The 13,080-nt window shown below is 41.3% G+C and overlaps 1 protein-coding gene across 5 annotated transcripts in view; it reads right to left on the reverse strand.

Moving 5' to 3' along the window:
- AK5 (adenylate kinase 5) overlaps positions 1-13,080 on the reverse strand; it is a 261,470-nt gene that overhangs the window by 120,324 nt on the left and 128,066 nt on the right. For all 5 annotated transcript variants that reach the window (XR_014054135.1, XR_014054134.1, XR_014054133.1 and 2 more), the window contains exon 7: positions 6,190-6,280. Coding sequence is in view for 2 of the 5 variants with exons in the window: in XM_081491864.1 (XP_081347990.1) it covers positions 6,190-6,280 (91 nt within the window). In the remaining 3 variants the exon portion in view is untranslated. The remainder of the gene's footprint in view (positions 1-6,189; positions 6,281-13,080) is intronic.

Consider the following 13,080-nt stretch of genomic DNA (forward strand, 5'->3'; position numbering starts at 1 on the left):
ATATGGAAACTTTAACTTTATATACAATTTTTAAGTAGAAGATGTAATTTTCCTATCTTTGCTCTTTAAGCATTTTTCAAATAAAAGTTTTGTAACATGTATCCTAGGGCCAAACTACTTGATGTCTCAAGGTCCAGCTGGAAGACCAGTTTGTACTTAAGTGTTGGGAGGCAGTAAAGAGGTCAGAAATAAAATGTATACTTCTCTCTGATAGGATTATAGACATTTTAGAATTTAATATTTCACAGAATCCTACTCTGTCACTTTAGAAAAGAGGAAAATGAGCTGTGGAGAAGTTACATAGCTTGGCCAAGGTCATGCAGAAAGTGAGTGAGATCAAAGACAAGTCACAGCTCCCATTTCTAACACAGGCTACTGACTCTAAGTTATAAGCTGACACACTCCAAAAGGATTTGTATACATGATCTTCTATTAAAGTGCTCTACAGGGGAGGACCCGGAGGAGTGTGCTGTCTCTTCTACATTCTGAGAAAATAGAACAGTGAATGATTGATGATGAGATGGGTCACTGAGTGGCTGCAGAAATGGAAGAATGGAAAATGGAATAAAAGGGTGTCTCTCCAGCCAGTGAAAGTCAAGGTGGCTGCTACTGACAGCTTTGTTAAAGGCAATGCCAACTTTAATTAGCTTTTGTTACTTCCACAACATGGATATGATCCACCACTGACTAGTGGAAGTGGCAATAGGTACTCAGATGATACCCTCCCCTTAGACTTTAAAGTGGTTCCTTTGAAATGAGCAACATGACCTGAACACAGAGGCTCACTGAATATATAGCTGCTTCAGTTCCTGTGTCCTACTTATTTAATTAGAAACTGTTCTTTTAGTTGTTTTAATAAACTACAACATGAAGGGATCTTAAACAACCCAGTCAACAGAGATGTCACACATTAATATTTGAAAATGGAATAAGGTTATTAGAAAACTAACTTCATTGACTGGAGAATGAAGAGGTCTTTGTTTAAAAAATAAACAACTCCTGCTCATAAGGAAGAAAAGATTGGCTTTCCTAATAAAATGTTTTTAACAGGAATGTTATTGTGTCATCAAGGGATGGAATTTCTTGACGTGTCGTTGTTCTTGGAAACAGTACTAATAGATCATAGAAGGCAATAGACAAAGGATGTCATTATACACTCAGATAATGATTGAATAGCTTTCATTTTCTTTTACTACTGGTTGCTTGGTTTGCTGAAAATAGTACCTTTAATAATAGTTTAAGGCATGACATACAAAATAGGGAGGTAAATATAACCATATGTACACATTTTGCTTCTTTCACTGGACAATTTAACACATAAAACAACTACAATGATCTTAATACTCAAAAAAGGCAGCAAAATTGGGACATTTTGTAAAAGTGATAGTATGGCTTTCTTTTCCCCATAGTTCAAATTTCTCAATTTCTTTTCAGATTAAAAAATATCCTTTCCATAGATAACAGACAAAGATGTGAACTGAAATAGAACCCCACAGGATCACTCACTGTCACTAGTTTTAGATGTAGAATGGTCTTCGGAAATGTTGTCCCCTTAAATTTAATTGGGAAGATGATACATTGGCTTCAGAGGTACTGGAAGGCTAAACATACTGTGTTCTGGGACAATGGTAAAGATATTTTCCCTCTTTGTGGGTCTTCAATCTGAAGTTTTGGGAAGACCCTCCTCTCGTTTTGAGTACCAAATAGAGGGAACCTCCTGCAAGACTGGGATTCCTGGGCAGTGATGGGAATCTGTAGATAAAAGCTCCTCTAACATTTCTCTGAAAGCCAAAGAACTGATGCTTTCGAATTTTGGTATTGAAGATTCTTGAGACTCCCTTGAACAACAAAGAGATCATAGCAGCCAATCCTAAAGGAAATCAACCCTCAATATTCATTGGAAGGGCTGATGCTGAAGCCGAAGCACCAATACTTTGACCACCTGATGGGAAGAACTGGCTCATTGGAAAAGACCCTGATGCTGGGAGAGATTGAAGGCGGGAGGAGAAGGGGGTGACAAACGATGAGATGGTTGGATGGCATCACCGATTCAAGGGACATGAGTTAGAGCAAACTCTGGGAGACAGTCAAGGACAGGAAAGCCTGGCATGCTGCAGTTCATGGGGCTGCAAAGAGTTAGACATGACCGAGTAACTGAACAACAATGAAAAGATGAGGTATGTTAACTAGTTGGATGGTAGTAATCATTTCATGAATCAAATCATCATGTACATATATATGTATATACAACTTTTTACTCAAAAAATTTAAAGGAATTGAAAATCATTCACATTTCATCATTGGAAGTGATATGGGAGCTGTGGAGCAGCTGAGATTATGTAGGGAGAGGATTCAGAGAGAAGGAAAGAGCCAAAGCATAAGACCCGAGGGCTGATGAGTCACAGAGCAGAACCCATGGACATAGTTTCTTTAATTGACTGAGTCACTGATGTTTACCAACTGGAAGATTTTACCTACTGGTGCAGGCTTTTGATTTCTCTGGAAAGAGAGAAGGATCCAAAAACACTGGTCCATTCTTTAATGGTAACAATAGTCTGTCTATCAGATCTAATCCCTTGAATCTATTTGTCACTTCCACTGTATAATCGTTAAGGGATTTGATTTAGGTCATACCTGAATGGTTTAGTGGTTTTCCCTACTTTCTTCAATTTCAGTCTGAATTTGGCTATGAGGAGTTCATGATCTGAGCCACAGTCCGCTCCTGGTCTTGTTTTTGCTGACTGAATAGACCTTCTCCATCTTTGGCTGCAAAGAATATAATCAATCTGATTTCGGTGTTGACCATCTGGTGATGTCCTTGTGTAGAGTCTTCTCTTGTGTTGTTGGAATAGGGTGTCCGCTATGACCAGTGCATCTCTTGGCAAAACTCTATTAGCCTTTGCCCTGCTTCATTCTGTACTCCAAGCCCAAATTTGCCTGTTACTCCAGGTATTTCTTGACTTCCTACTTTTGCATTCCAGTCCCCTATAATGAAAAGGACATCTTTTTTGGATGTTAGTTCTAGAAGGTCTTGTAGGTCTTCATAGAACCATTCAACTTCAACTTCTTCAGCATTACTGGTCGGGGCATAGACTTGGATTGCCGTGATAATGAATAGTTTGCCTTGGAAACGAACAGAGATCATTCTGTCGTTTTTGAGATTGCATCCAAGTACTGCATTTCGGACTCTTTTGTTGACTATGATGGCTATTCCATTTCTTCTAAGGGATTCTTGCCCACAGTAGTAGATATAATGGTCATCTGAGTTAAATTCACCCATTCCAGTCCATTTTAGTTCACTGATACCTAAAATGTTGATGTTCACTCTTGCCATCTCCTGTTTGACCACCTCCTGCTTGCCATCTCCAATTTGCCTTGATTCATGGACGTAACATTCCAGGTTCCTATGCAATACTGCTCTTTACAGAATTGGACTTTACTTTCATCACCAGTCACATCCACAACTGGGTGTTGTTGTTGCTTTGGCTCCATCTCTTCCTTCTTTCTGGAGTTATTTCTTCACTGATCTCCAGTAGCATATTTGGCACCTATCGGCCTGGGGAGTTCATCTTTCAGTGTCATGTCTTTTGCCTTTTCATACTGTTCATGCGGTTCTCAAGGCAAGAATGCTGAAGTGGTTTGCCATTCCCTTCTCCAGTGGACCATGTTTTGTCAGAACTCTCCACCATGACCCGTCTGTTTGGGTGGCCCTACACAGCATGGCTGTAGTTTCACTGAGATAGACAAGGCTGTGGTCCATGTGATCAGATTGGTTAATTTTCTGTGATTGTGGTTTTCCCTCTGTCTGCCCTCTGATGGAGAAGGATAAGAGGCTTAGGGAAGCTTCCTGATGGGAGAGACTGACTGAAGGGGAAACTGGGTCTTATTCTGATGGGCGGGGCCATGCTCAGTAAATCTTTAATCCAAAATTATGGTTTTTCCAGTAGTCATGTATGAATGTGAGAGTTGGACTATAAAGAAAGCCGAGCACCAAAGAATTGATGCTTTTGAAATGTGATGTTGGATGAGACTCTTGAGAGTCCCTTGGACTGCAAGGAGATCCAATCAGTCCATCCTAAAGGAAATAAGTCCTGAATATTCATTGGAAGGACTGGTGCTGAAGCTGAAATTACAGTACTTTGGCCACTTGATGCTGACTCATTTGAAAAGACCCCGATGCCTGGAAAGATTGAAGTCAGGAGAAGAAGGGGACGACAGAGGATGAGATGGTTGGATGGCATCACCGACTCAATGGATATGAGTTTGAGTAAACTCCAGGAGTTGGTGATGGATAGGGAGGCCTGGCGTGCTGCAGTCCATAGGGTTGCAAAGAGTCGGACACAACTGAGTGACTGAATTGAACTGAACAATCGTCTGGGGCTGTGAAGTGGCGGCCTCTGGTAAGGAGAGGTTTATTTCCAGTTTACCACAGGCTCTCCTGGGATCACTTCACTCACCAGGGCTGTAACAAATAGAAGGGGTTTACTCTAAGGCTGGAGTAGAGGTCTTGTACGTTTTCAGGGGTCTTGGGAATGGAGGGGTGCTTGGGGAGTTGTGGCTGTGAGCATAGACCTCTCTGTTCATAAGCTCAGAGCTATAGGACGGTAGGGGGGGCCCCTGGAGACCCCTGCTATGGGCCAGGCACTGTGCACTCTACCAAGGGGACCTGAAGAGCATGAAGACAGAATTTACCAAATGTACTTTAGACAGCACAGCTACATCATTATAGGATGAAGCCACTTTGGAGAAATGCTACTTGAGTAGCTGGAATAAAGTGCTGGAAGTTCTAAAGAAGGGGCAGTTTAAATTTTCTCCTCTGCTCTGCTGTTTGGAAATTGAAGGTATCTATCAGACAGATATTTGTTGTGAGAGGTCTAAAAGGAATGTTATAAATTAAATATTAACTTAAAAACACAGGTGTCAAGACTTCCCTGGTTGTCCAGTGGTTAAAACTCTGTTCTTCAGTGTAGAGAGTTTGGGTTCAATCCCTGGCAGGGGAACTACCCTTAAGGGTGGTCAAACAAAACAAAACAAACAAAAAACGTAGGTATATAACTTCTTTTGAAGCAGTGGTACTCTTGTTTACATGATCTGACATGCTTCTCAATATTCCTTTTTTCCTGTAACAGGCTATCTTTCTGTAAATATCACTGGAAAATCAGGTAGGTGAGTTTATCAGTTATCTGTGCTCTGTGAGTTTGCCCAGAAAGACTATTGCCTTGTCTTTTAAAAAAATTCTTTCTTAAAACCTGTTCTTAGTGGGCTTCAAATACAGCTTCAAATTTTAGGTGTTTAGCCTTTTTCTTTACAGCCCAGAACTTTTGGTCTTCATTCACTGAGGCTGTAACTGAGAAGAAAGATCAGGACTGAGACAAAGATTTGAGAGTCATCCACAGAGAAGTGATGGTTGAAACCATGAGGGACAATGAGTTGATGCAGAGAAAGGGTATAAGAGAGTGAGAAAAGGGTCAAGGATGGAACTGTGAGTACTGACTACTTGAGCGGATATACAGTGTCAAACTTCTAGATACAGAAAGAGAAAGGGCAGGGCCACAACAGGGGCTGTGGGTTGGAATGGGGGCATCTATCAGACCCAAGGGGAGGACTTTTCCCTGGTGGTTCAGGAGAGACATGTATGTGTTAGGGCGGCCTGGAGAAGTTGTAACTTTTATTGTGCTCAAGTTATGGGTTAGATCAATTTTTAAAAATTATAGTAACATAGAAGTAGTGAAGTGTTAGTTGCTTAGTCATGTCTGACTCTTGGCAACCCCCTGGACTGTAGCCTGCCAGGCTCCTCTGTCCATGGAATTCTCTAGGCAAAAATACTGGAGTGGGTTGCCCTTTCCTTTTCCAGGGGTTTTCCCACCCACGTCTCCTGCATGTAGGGCAGATTCTTTACCATCTGAGCCTCTAGGGAAATCTCATAGTAACGTAGATCCTATGCTATATTGTGACTACCTGCTAATTTGCCTGTGCAATGACTGGAAGAAAGGCAGTAACCATAAGAACCAGATATATGGCTCTTTTCTATGTTGTTTTGTACCTTTATTTTTAAACCAGAAGGTATAAAACTCTGAGGACAGCATCATCCTCACAACCTTACAGCAGTATGTTGAGCGTTGCTACAAAGCCTCAGACACTTGGCGGGGGATCAGGGTGTACTGTAGCCCAAAGGACACGGTGACTTACCTGCTGCAGCCTCTTTGTTTGGAAATAACTTGCTGTCAACTGCCATGCTGATGTCATAGAACACCTCATCCTCGTCTCGGTCGGCATCAAACTAGGAGAAATCAAGACAGACAAGTTGGGAGCATGAGAATACATAAATTAATTCAGTCCAAAATATAATGAGCATGCACACACAACTGTATCTCTAATGAAGGAGGACAACAGGAATTAAAGTCCTTGAGTGTTTAATCAGATATTTAGAGGATTTTTCAAGCCCAGACCTCATATCAAATGGAAAGGGGTGTTAGAGAGTAGGTGTACAGTCACTTATGGTCAAGAAAAATGGGTATAATTTTCTTAATTTCTAAAACAAGCTTTGGAAAAATTCATAATTTGTGCCTTTCTGATTCTTAGTTTTGTTTTGAAATACTTCCCCATCCTCCTTCATGAAAATATTTCTAATCAACAGGGGTAATAGATTTTCTAATTTGTTGCTACAAAAAGGAAAAAGAGAGAAACTTCAAACAAATTTTAGCTACTATACAAATATAGATGCTATTCTATAGGTATAGTCTATACACACTATAGGTTTAGATGTAACAAAAATTATAGACTTAAATCTTGAACTATGCTCTAAAATACAAAATTTTAAATATTAAATATGGTTACATTTTTAAATCCTCTATTTCCCAAATTGTTCAATGGTTTTAGAAATACACTTTAGTCACTTTAGTTTTTTGAATTATAATTGATATACAGTAAACTGCACATATTTAAAGTGTACAAAATGATAAGCTTTGACATCTGTGCACACCTGTGAAACCATCATAAAAATCAAAATAGTGAGCATCTCTATCACTCCCTAAAGTTTCCATCTCTATCACTCCCTAAAGTTTCCTTGTGCCTCTTGAGAATCCTTTCCTTCTGCCCCTTCATCAGATAATCATTGATACGTTTTCTGCAACTAGAGATTACTTTGCATCTTCTAGAATTTCAAGTAAAAGGAATGGCACAGCTTGCAATGTTTTTGTCTGGATTCCCTCAGCACAATTGTTTTGAGATTTTATCAAGCTCATTCCTTTTCATTGCTCAGTAGTATTTCATTGTATGGATATACTATTTATTCCATCCTAGACGTCTTTTGGGAGAAGGACATGGCAACCCACTCCAGTACTCTTGCCTGGAAAATCCCATGGACGGAGGGGCCTGGTAGGCTACAGCCCATGGGGTTTGGAAGAGTTGGACATGACTGGGCGACTTCACTTTCACTTTTCACTTTCATGCATTGGAGAAGGAAATGGCAACCCACTCCAGTATTCTTGCCTGGAGAATCCCAGGGACAGAGGAGCCTGGTGGGCTGCCATCTATGGGGTCGCACAGAGTTGGACATGACTGAGGTGACTTAGCAACAGCAGCAGCAGATGTCTTTTATCTTGAACACTGTAGTTTTTATCCACAGATATTTGATATGAGTCTTAGAAACCCTCTATAGAGAGTTTTGAAGATATGAAATACAAGGTTTTGAACATATGAAATACAACTATAATAACATTTTTGAGCTTTGTTCTGGAATGAAGTTTAATTACTGGAAACAACTTGATCCTTTCAGGTCATGTGCTTAAGATTTATTAGACTGGACCACAGTAGTATTTAGTTTCAGTTCAGTTTAGTTCAGTCGATCAACCGTGTCCGACTCTTCATGACCCCATGAACTGCAGCACGCCAGCCCTCTCTGTCCATCACCAACTCCCGGAGTTCACCCAAACCCATGTCCATTGAGTCGGTGATGCCATCCAACCATCTCATCCTCTGTCGTCCCCTTCTCCTCCTGCCCTCAATCTTTTCCAGCATCAGGGTCTTTTAGTTTATGGTTAATTATTTTCCACTGTTGTGGCAAAAATTTTTAAAGTACTCTGCCCAGTGCCTTGTGAATTAAGGGATTTTTTTTTTTTCAGTCTGGCTGGTAGAAACAGGCACTCTTCTTAGCCCAGTGTGAGCTCTAGCTACTGTTCCTGCTGATCCTTTTGGGTAGTTTTTCCCTCAGCTTTGCACAGTTTCTTCACATGCATGCCCTGATTCGTACTCTACTGGATCCTGCAGATCTCCAGAGTTTTCTCTCTGTGCATCTCTTGCTTCTTTGATACTCTGTCCTTTGAACTCCAGCCACCTTGGTCTCTGGGGGTCTCAGCTCCATCTGCTCAACTTGTGAAGTCCACTAGTCTCCCCAAGGCTTCCTTCTCCCTGAGTTGTAGCCTGTAAAGTCTCCAGTGGTTAGCTGAGGGCAATCACAGGGCCCATCACACGGTTCCTTTCTCTTGGAGAATCATCTGATCATCTGGCATCCACTGTCTTAAAATTATTTTTTAAAATATATTTTCTGTTTATTTCTGTTTGTTTGTTTCATGTGGGAGGGAAAATCCAGTCTCTTTTATTCCATCATAGTTATTTTCCCCCCCTCTATTTTTTGGCTGTGCTGCGCGGCTTGTGGAATCTTAGTCCCCAGATCAGGGATTGAACCGGGGTCCCCTGCAGTGTAAGCTTGGTGTCTTACCCACTGGACCGCTAGGGGAAGTCCCTAGTCCATCTTGGTTTTTAAGCTTAATTATTATCTTAAACATATTTGAAAATATTTTAAGTGATTTATTCCTTTATATTTTCCTATTGAAGTGCTTCATTATTTTTAGTGATGGGGATTCAGAAGACTAAATTAGAAAGTTATTACCTAACCTTGCCTCACACAGTTAAAGCACACCTGTGCGATGCTTCAACGTACTTTCACTGTGTCACGTCAGCCCATGGGAAAGGTGAGGCAGATCGTCTTGTTTCTATTTTACAGGTGAGGAAATATCTACACAGGTATTATTCCTTTCTCAAGTCAAACACCAAACATGCAGGAGCAGTAGGACTTGAACTTAGGAGGGCTGACTCTTTCCATCCTACTAGGCTACACAGGATCATCATAGTCAGATAAACAGAGCCCTGGTGCTCAAACAAGTGTTAACACAGCCTTTTGCCTAAATGCAAGAGGGAGGAAAGCATATGGTGGTTAGGCAGATAAGGCAGGATTAGTGTCACCTTAATGCACTGCTTCCTACACCTGTAGACTGTGGCTTTTTTTTTTCTTTCAAAATATTTGTCAGCTATGATCAGTATGGGGTAAGCTCTACTAACAGAAGGTTTGTTTTTATTTTTCTTGGACTTTTGAAAGATGGGTAACAGCGTGTCATTTTATAAATTAAAGAGCATAAGCTTATGTTTTAGCCGTAATACCCTAGAAAGCAGAAACAAAGCAAAACTTATAGATTAACACTTTACTGGGGGCTGTGTGTGTGTGTAACGCCAGGGCAGTAAGTTTGGAGGAAAATGGGAACTGAGACAAAGCAAGAAGCGAAGCAGATGTAAAGTGACATAGTACTGATCTGGGACCCAGCTTCACAAGAAGTCACAGCTGGTCTCCAGAAAGACTAAATGGAACCAGTATATCTCAGAACAGTCTGAGGGGGAAGGAAGGGAGAAGCATATATATGCTGTCTTTTAGTTTACAGTCTTCCACAGGTCCAAGTTTTCCTTATGAAGAGTTTAAGTTCCCCCACCTCTTGGTTTGGTTGCCTAGAACCCAGGGCAGCCCCTGGAAGCCAGATCTCATGCTCCAGGGAGCGGCAGAGTGTGTGGATCTAGAAGTGCTGAAAGGCACCAACCCCCTGCAGGTCTGTTCTGGCTGGGTCCTGGGGGCGTCTCTGCATAGGCCCTCACCAGGTTTGGGTGACGAAGCTCAGCCCTCAGTCCTGAAGAGGCTTGGGGGGAGCTGTCAGCTACCCTGGAGGGCAGGGCAGCAGTGGACGGACAGTTCCCCATTCAACAGAGGCCTGGGGCACATGGGCCAAGTGAGTCAAGGGAGGCTTGTAAACTGGCTTAGGCAGCTGAAAACTCAACCGGACCTTGATTTGAATTTCTGCTTCCCTTGTAGCTGCTGTCTGACCTTGAACAATCTATTTCCCTGTGCTTAGCATGTATACAATGTGATTATTGTGAGGACTAAAGAGATGGTGTATTTAACACACCAGTACAGACCCTGGCCTAACTGTGGTCCTTCATTGAGAAAGTATTTTCTATACAACTTTGATTGCTTCTATACTTTGGACAAGACAGGTGTGTGCTTACACACACACACACACACACACACACACTTTTTTTTTAACCTTAGGATTGTGGAATATGAAATACGAGTGACTTTGAGATTTTCTAGGAGATAGCTTATCCTCCAACTGATTTGAACAAGGATATGTTTAGCTCTGGTACAATAAAGTGCTTAATTGTCCAATCCAAAAGGCAAAATACCCAAAGTAAAACATCTTTCATGAAAGCATTCAACAAATATTTGCTGAGTAACTACTATGTCCTTGGTAGACTCTTCAACTGACCACTCCTAAGCACTTGGATGATGAACAGGGAGCCCCAAGGAAGGAAGATGACACCCACATGGCCAACTCAACTCCGGGATTATGCAAAAGCTGATGAAGCCCAGTGACTTCTGCATCAGGACCACAGAATTTAACCTAGATTTTCTTATTTTCTGTAACATCCCACATTGGCAGCTCCAGGACTAGAATGGGACTCTTCTGTCTAGCTGTTTGGCAAATGATGTGGCATATTGATCTTGGAGAGCATTCTGATTGAGTACTATCAGGACAGCTGCTACTTCAAAGAAAAGGTCTTTACGAAATAATAACATTAGTATTGGAGAGGTTGTGTGTATGATGGGTAGAGAACTGGCTTTTCAATCATCAGACATTTTACCTATTATTTGTTTCTGCACAAACCATACACATCAATGGTTCTCAACCAGGAATAATGTGCCCCACAGGCTTCCACCCCTGCCCCAAATTTGACAATGTTGCTAGATATTTTAGGTTGTCACAACTGGCAGGGGAGAGACTGGCCAGGGATGCTGCTAAATATCTTACAGTGCACAGGACAGCCCCCTCACAACAAAGAAGTATCCAGTCTAAAATGTCAGTAATGCCAAAGCTGAGAAACTCTCATCTATATCAAAGCATTCTGTTTTGGGGTTTCTAAAAAGTGGGTTGAAACTCAAGTAGCAATTATTCTTTTCCTCTCCTCCTCTCTCTCTTTCTTCTTTCTTTCCTTCCCTCTCCCTCTTTCTGTCTGATTTTGAGCTGAAAGAACCTGTGCTGTAAATTCCAAAATACGAAGAATAGCAGAAGTGGTAATACTGCAGAGGAGACAACAGGAGGTGCGGATTCAGTCTCTGAGTCAGGAAGATCCCCTGGAGGAGGAAATGGCAAATCATTCCAGTATTCCTGCCTGGGAAATCCCATGGACAAGGAGCCCGGCGGGCTACTGTCCAAAGGGTCGCAAAGAGTCGGACACAACAGAGTGACTGAACACGAGCATATGTACAGGATTATTAAGATTCTAGAAAGAACAGTTTTTATAGATCTTGTGGGTCGGTAACAAGCTTCAGGGGGCAGATGAAATTGTGTGCCACTAGACCACACGTCTGAGGTTGTTCCCAGCTCTGAAATTCTGTGGTTATCTGAGCACTTTATCTTTTTGGTGATTGTTGTTTAATGTCTAGCGATCTTAACAAACCTCTTTTCTTTTTCTGAGGGAAAGAACTTGCAGGGGACATGGTCTGCATGATTTGTTTTATGTCATTTAACGTAAGAGGGCTGGAGAGGTCAATTGGAAATTTCAAAATGAGATGCTTACCAAATTTCCCAGTTCACTTACAACACATGTTTTAATCTGAATAACAAATGTTGTAACAGCTTTCAAAATCATACAAAATATATCTAGATTAGGAAAGGAAATTATAGTAGATTGCAACAATGATGGTTTGCAATTTTAATGGCAGAAATGAATTCTTGTTTGTTTTCTTTTGGCTCTGATTTCCAGACTGCAAGAAGCTTCCCAGATCTTCTCCATAGAGACGAGGCTTTCTGTATTCTTAGCACTGCTAGCTAGGAATGTTAGGTCTATAAAATATCCTAAATGGACTCGAAAAGGAGAATAACAGTTCAGTCTTTTTAGATTCCACCTTTCATTAAACTTAGGTCTGTCTCCTGTTTTTTTCTATGCTTCAACATTTGAGAAGGAAATAAATTGGCTCTGTTATTAGTATTATCTCAGTTTTGTATATCCCATAAGTATCATTCTCTGAACATCAAGCCCGCTTCTTGAATGTTTTACTTCCCCCTGGCTTCCTGCAGAGATTTCAATTAAGCCTGGTCTCTATCAAATGGTTTTCATCATCTGTTACTGGAGATCCCTCAATACACAAAACACTGGCTCTTGGGGGAAGGGATAAACTGGGAGACTGGGACTGACATATACATACTACTATTTATAAAATAGATAACTAATAAGAACAATAGAGTAGTACAGAGAACTCTATACTCAATATTCTATGATGACCTATATGGGAAAAGAATGAAAAACAGTGGATATATGTATATGTATAACTGATTTGGGCTTCCCAGGTGGTGCTAGTGGTAAAGAATCCACCTGCCAATGGAGGACACGTGAGAGATGTGGGTTCGATCCCTGGGTCGGGAAGATCCCCTGGAGGAGGGCATGGCAACCCACTCCACTATTCTGGCCTGGAGAATCCCATGGACAGAGGAGCCTGGTGGGGTACAGTCCATGGGGTCACAAAGAGTTAGACACGACTGAAGTGACTTAGCACATAACTGATTCACTTTGCTGTAGAGAGGAAAGTAATACTACATTGTAAATCAATTATATTTCAATAAACATTTAACAATAGGGCATGAAAGAATGATGTCTGCCAGTGCATGTCCCAAGTCTCTCATAGTAACTGTGGTAGAGCTCAGGTTTCTCCAGGCTACTCCCAGGTGGAGCATCCTGACTTCAGGGTGTGGACATTAG

This window comes from Giraffa tippelskirchi, chromosome 5 (assembly GCF_054371585.1).
Source record: "Giraffa tippelskirchi isolate mGirTip1 chromosome 5, T2T-mGirTip1v1.2.pri, whole genome shotgun sequence".
NCBI lineage: Eukaryota > Metazoa > Chordata > Mammalia > Artiodactyla > Giraffidae > Giraffa > Giraffa tippelskirchi.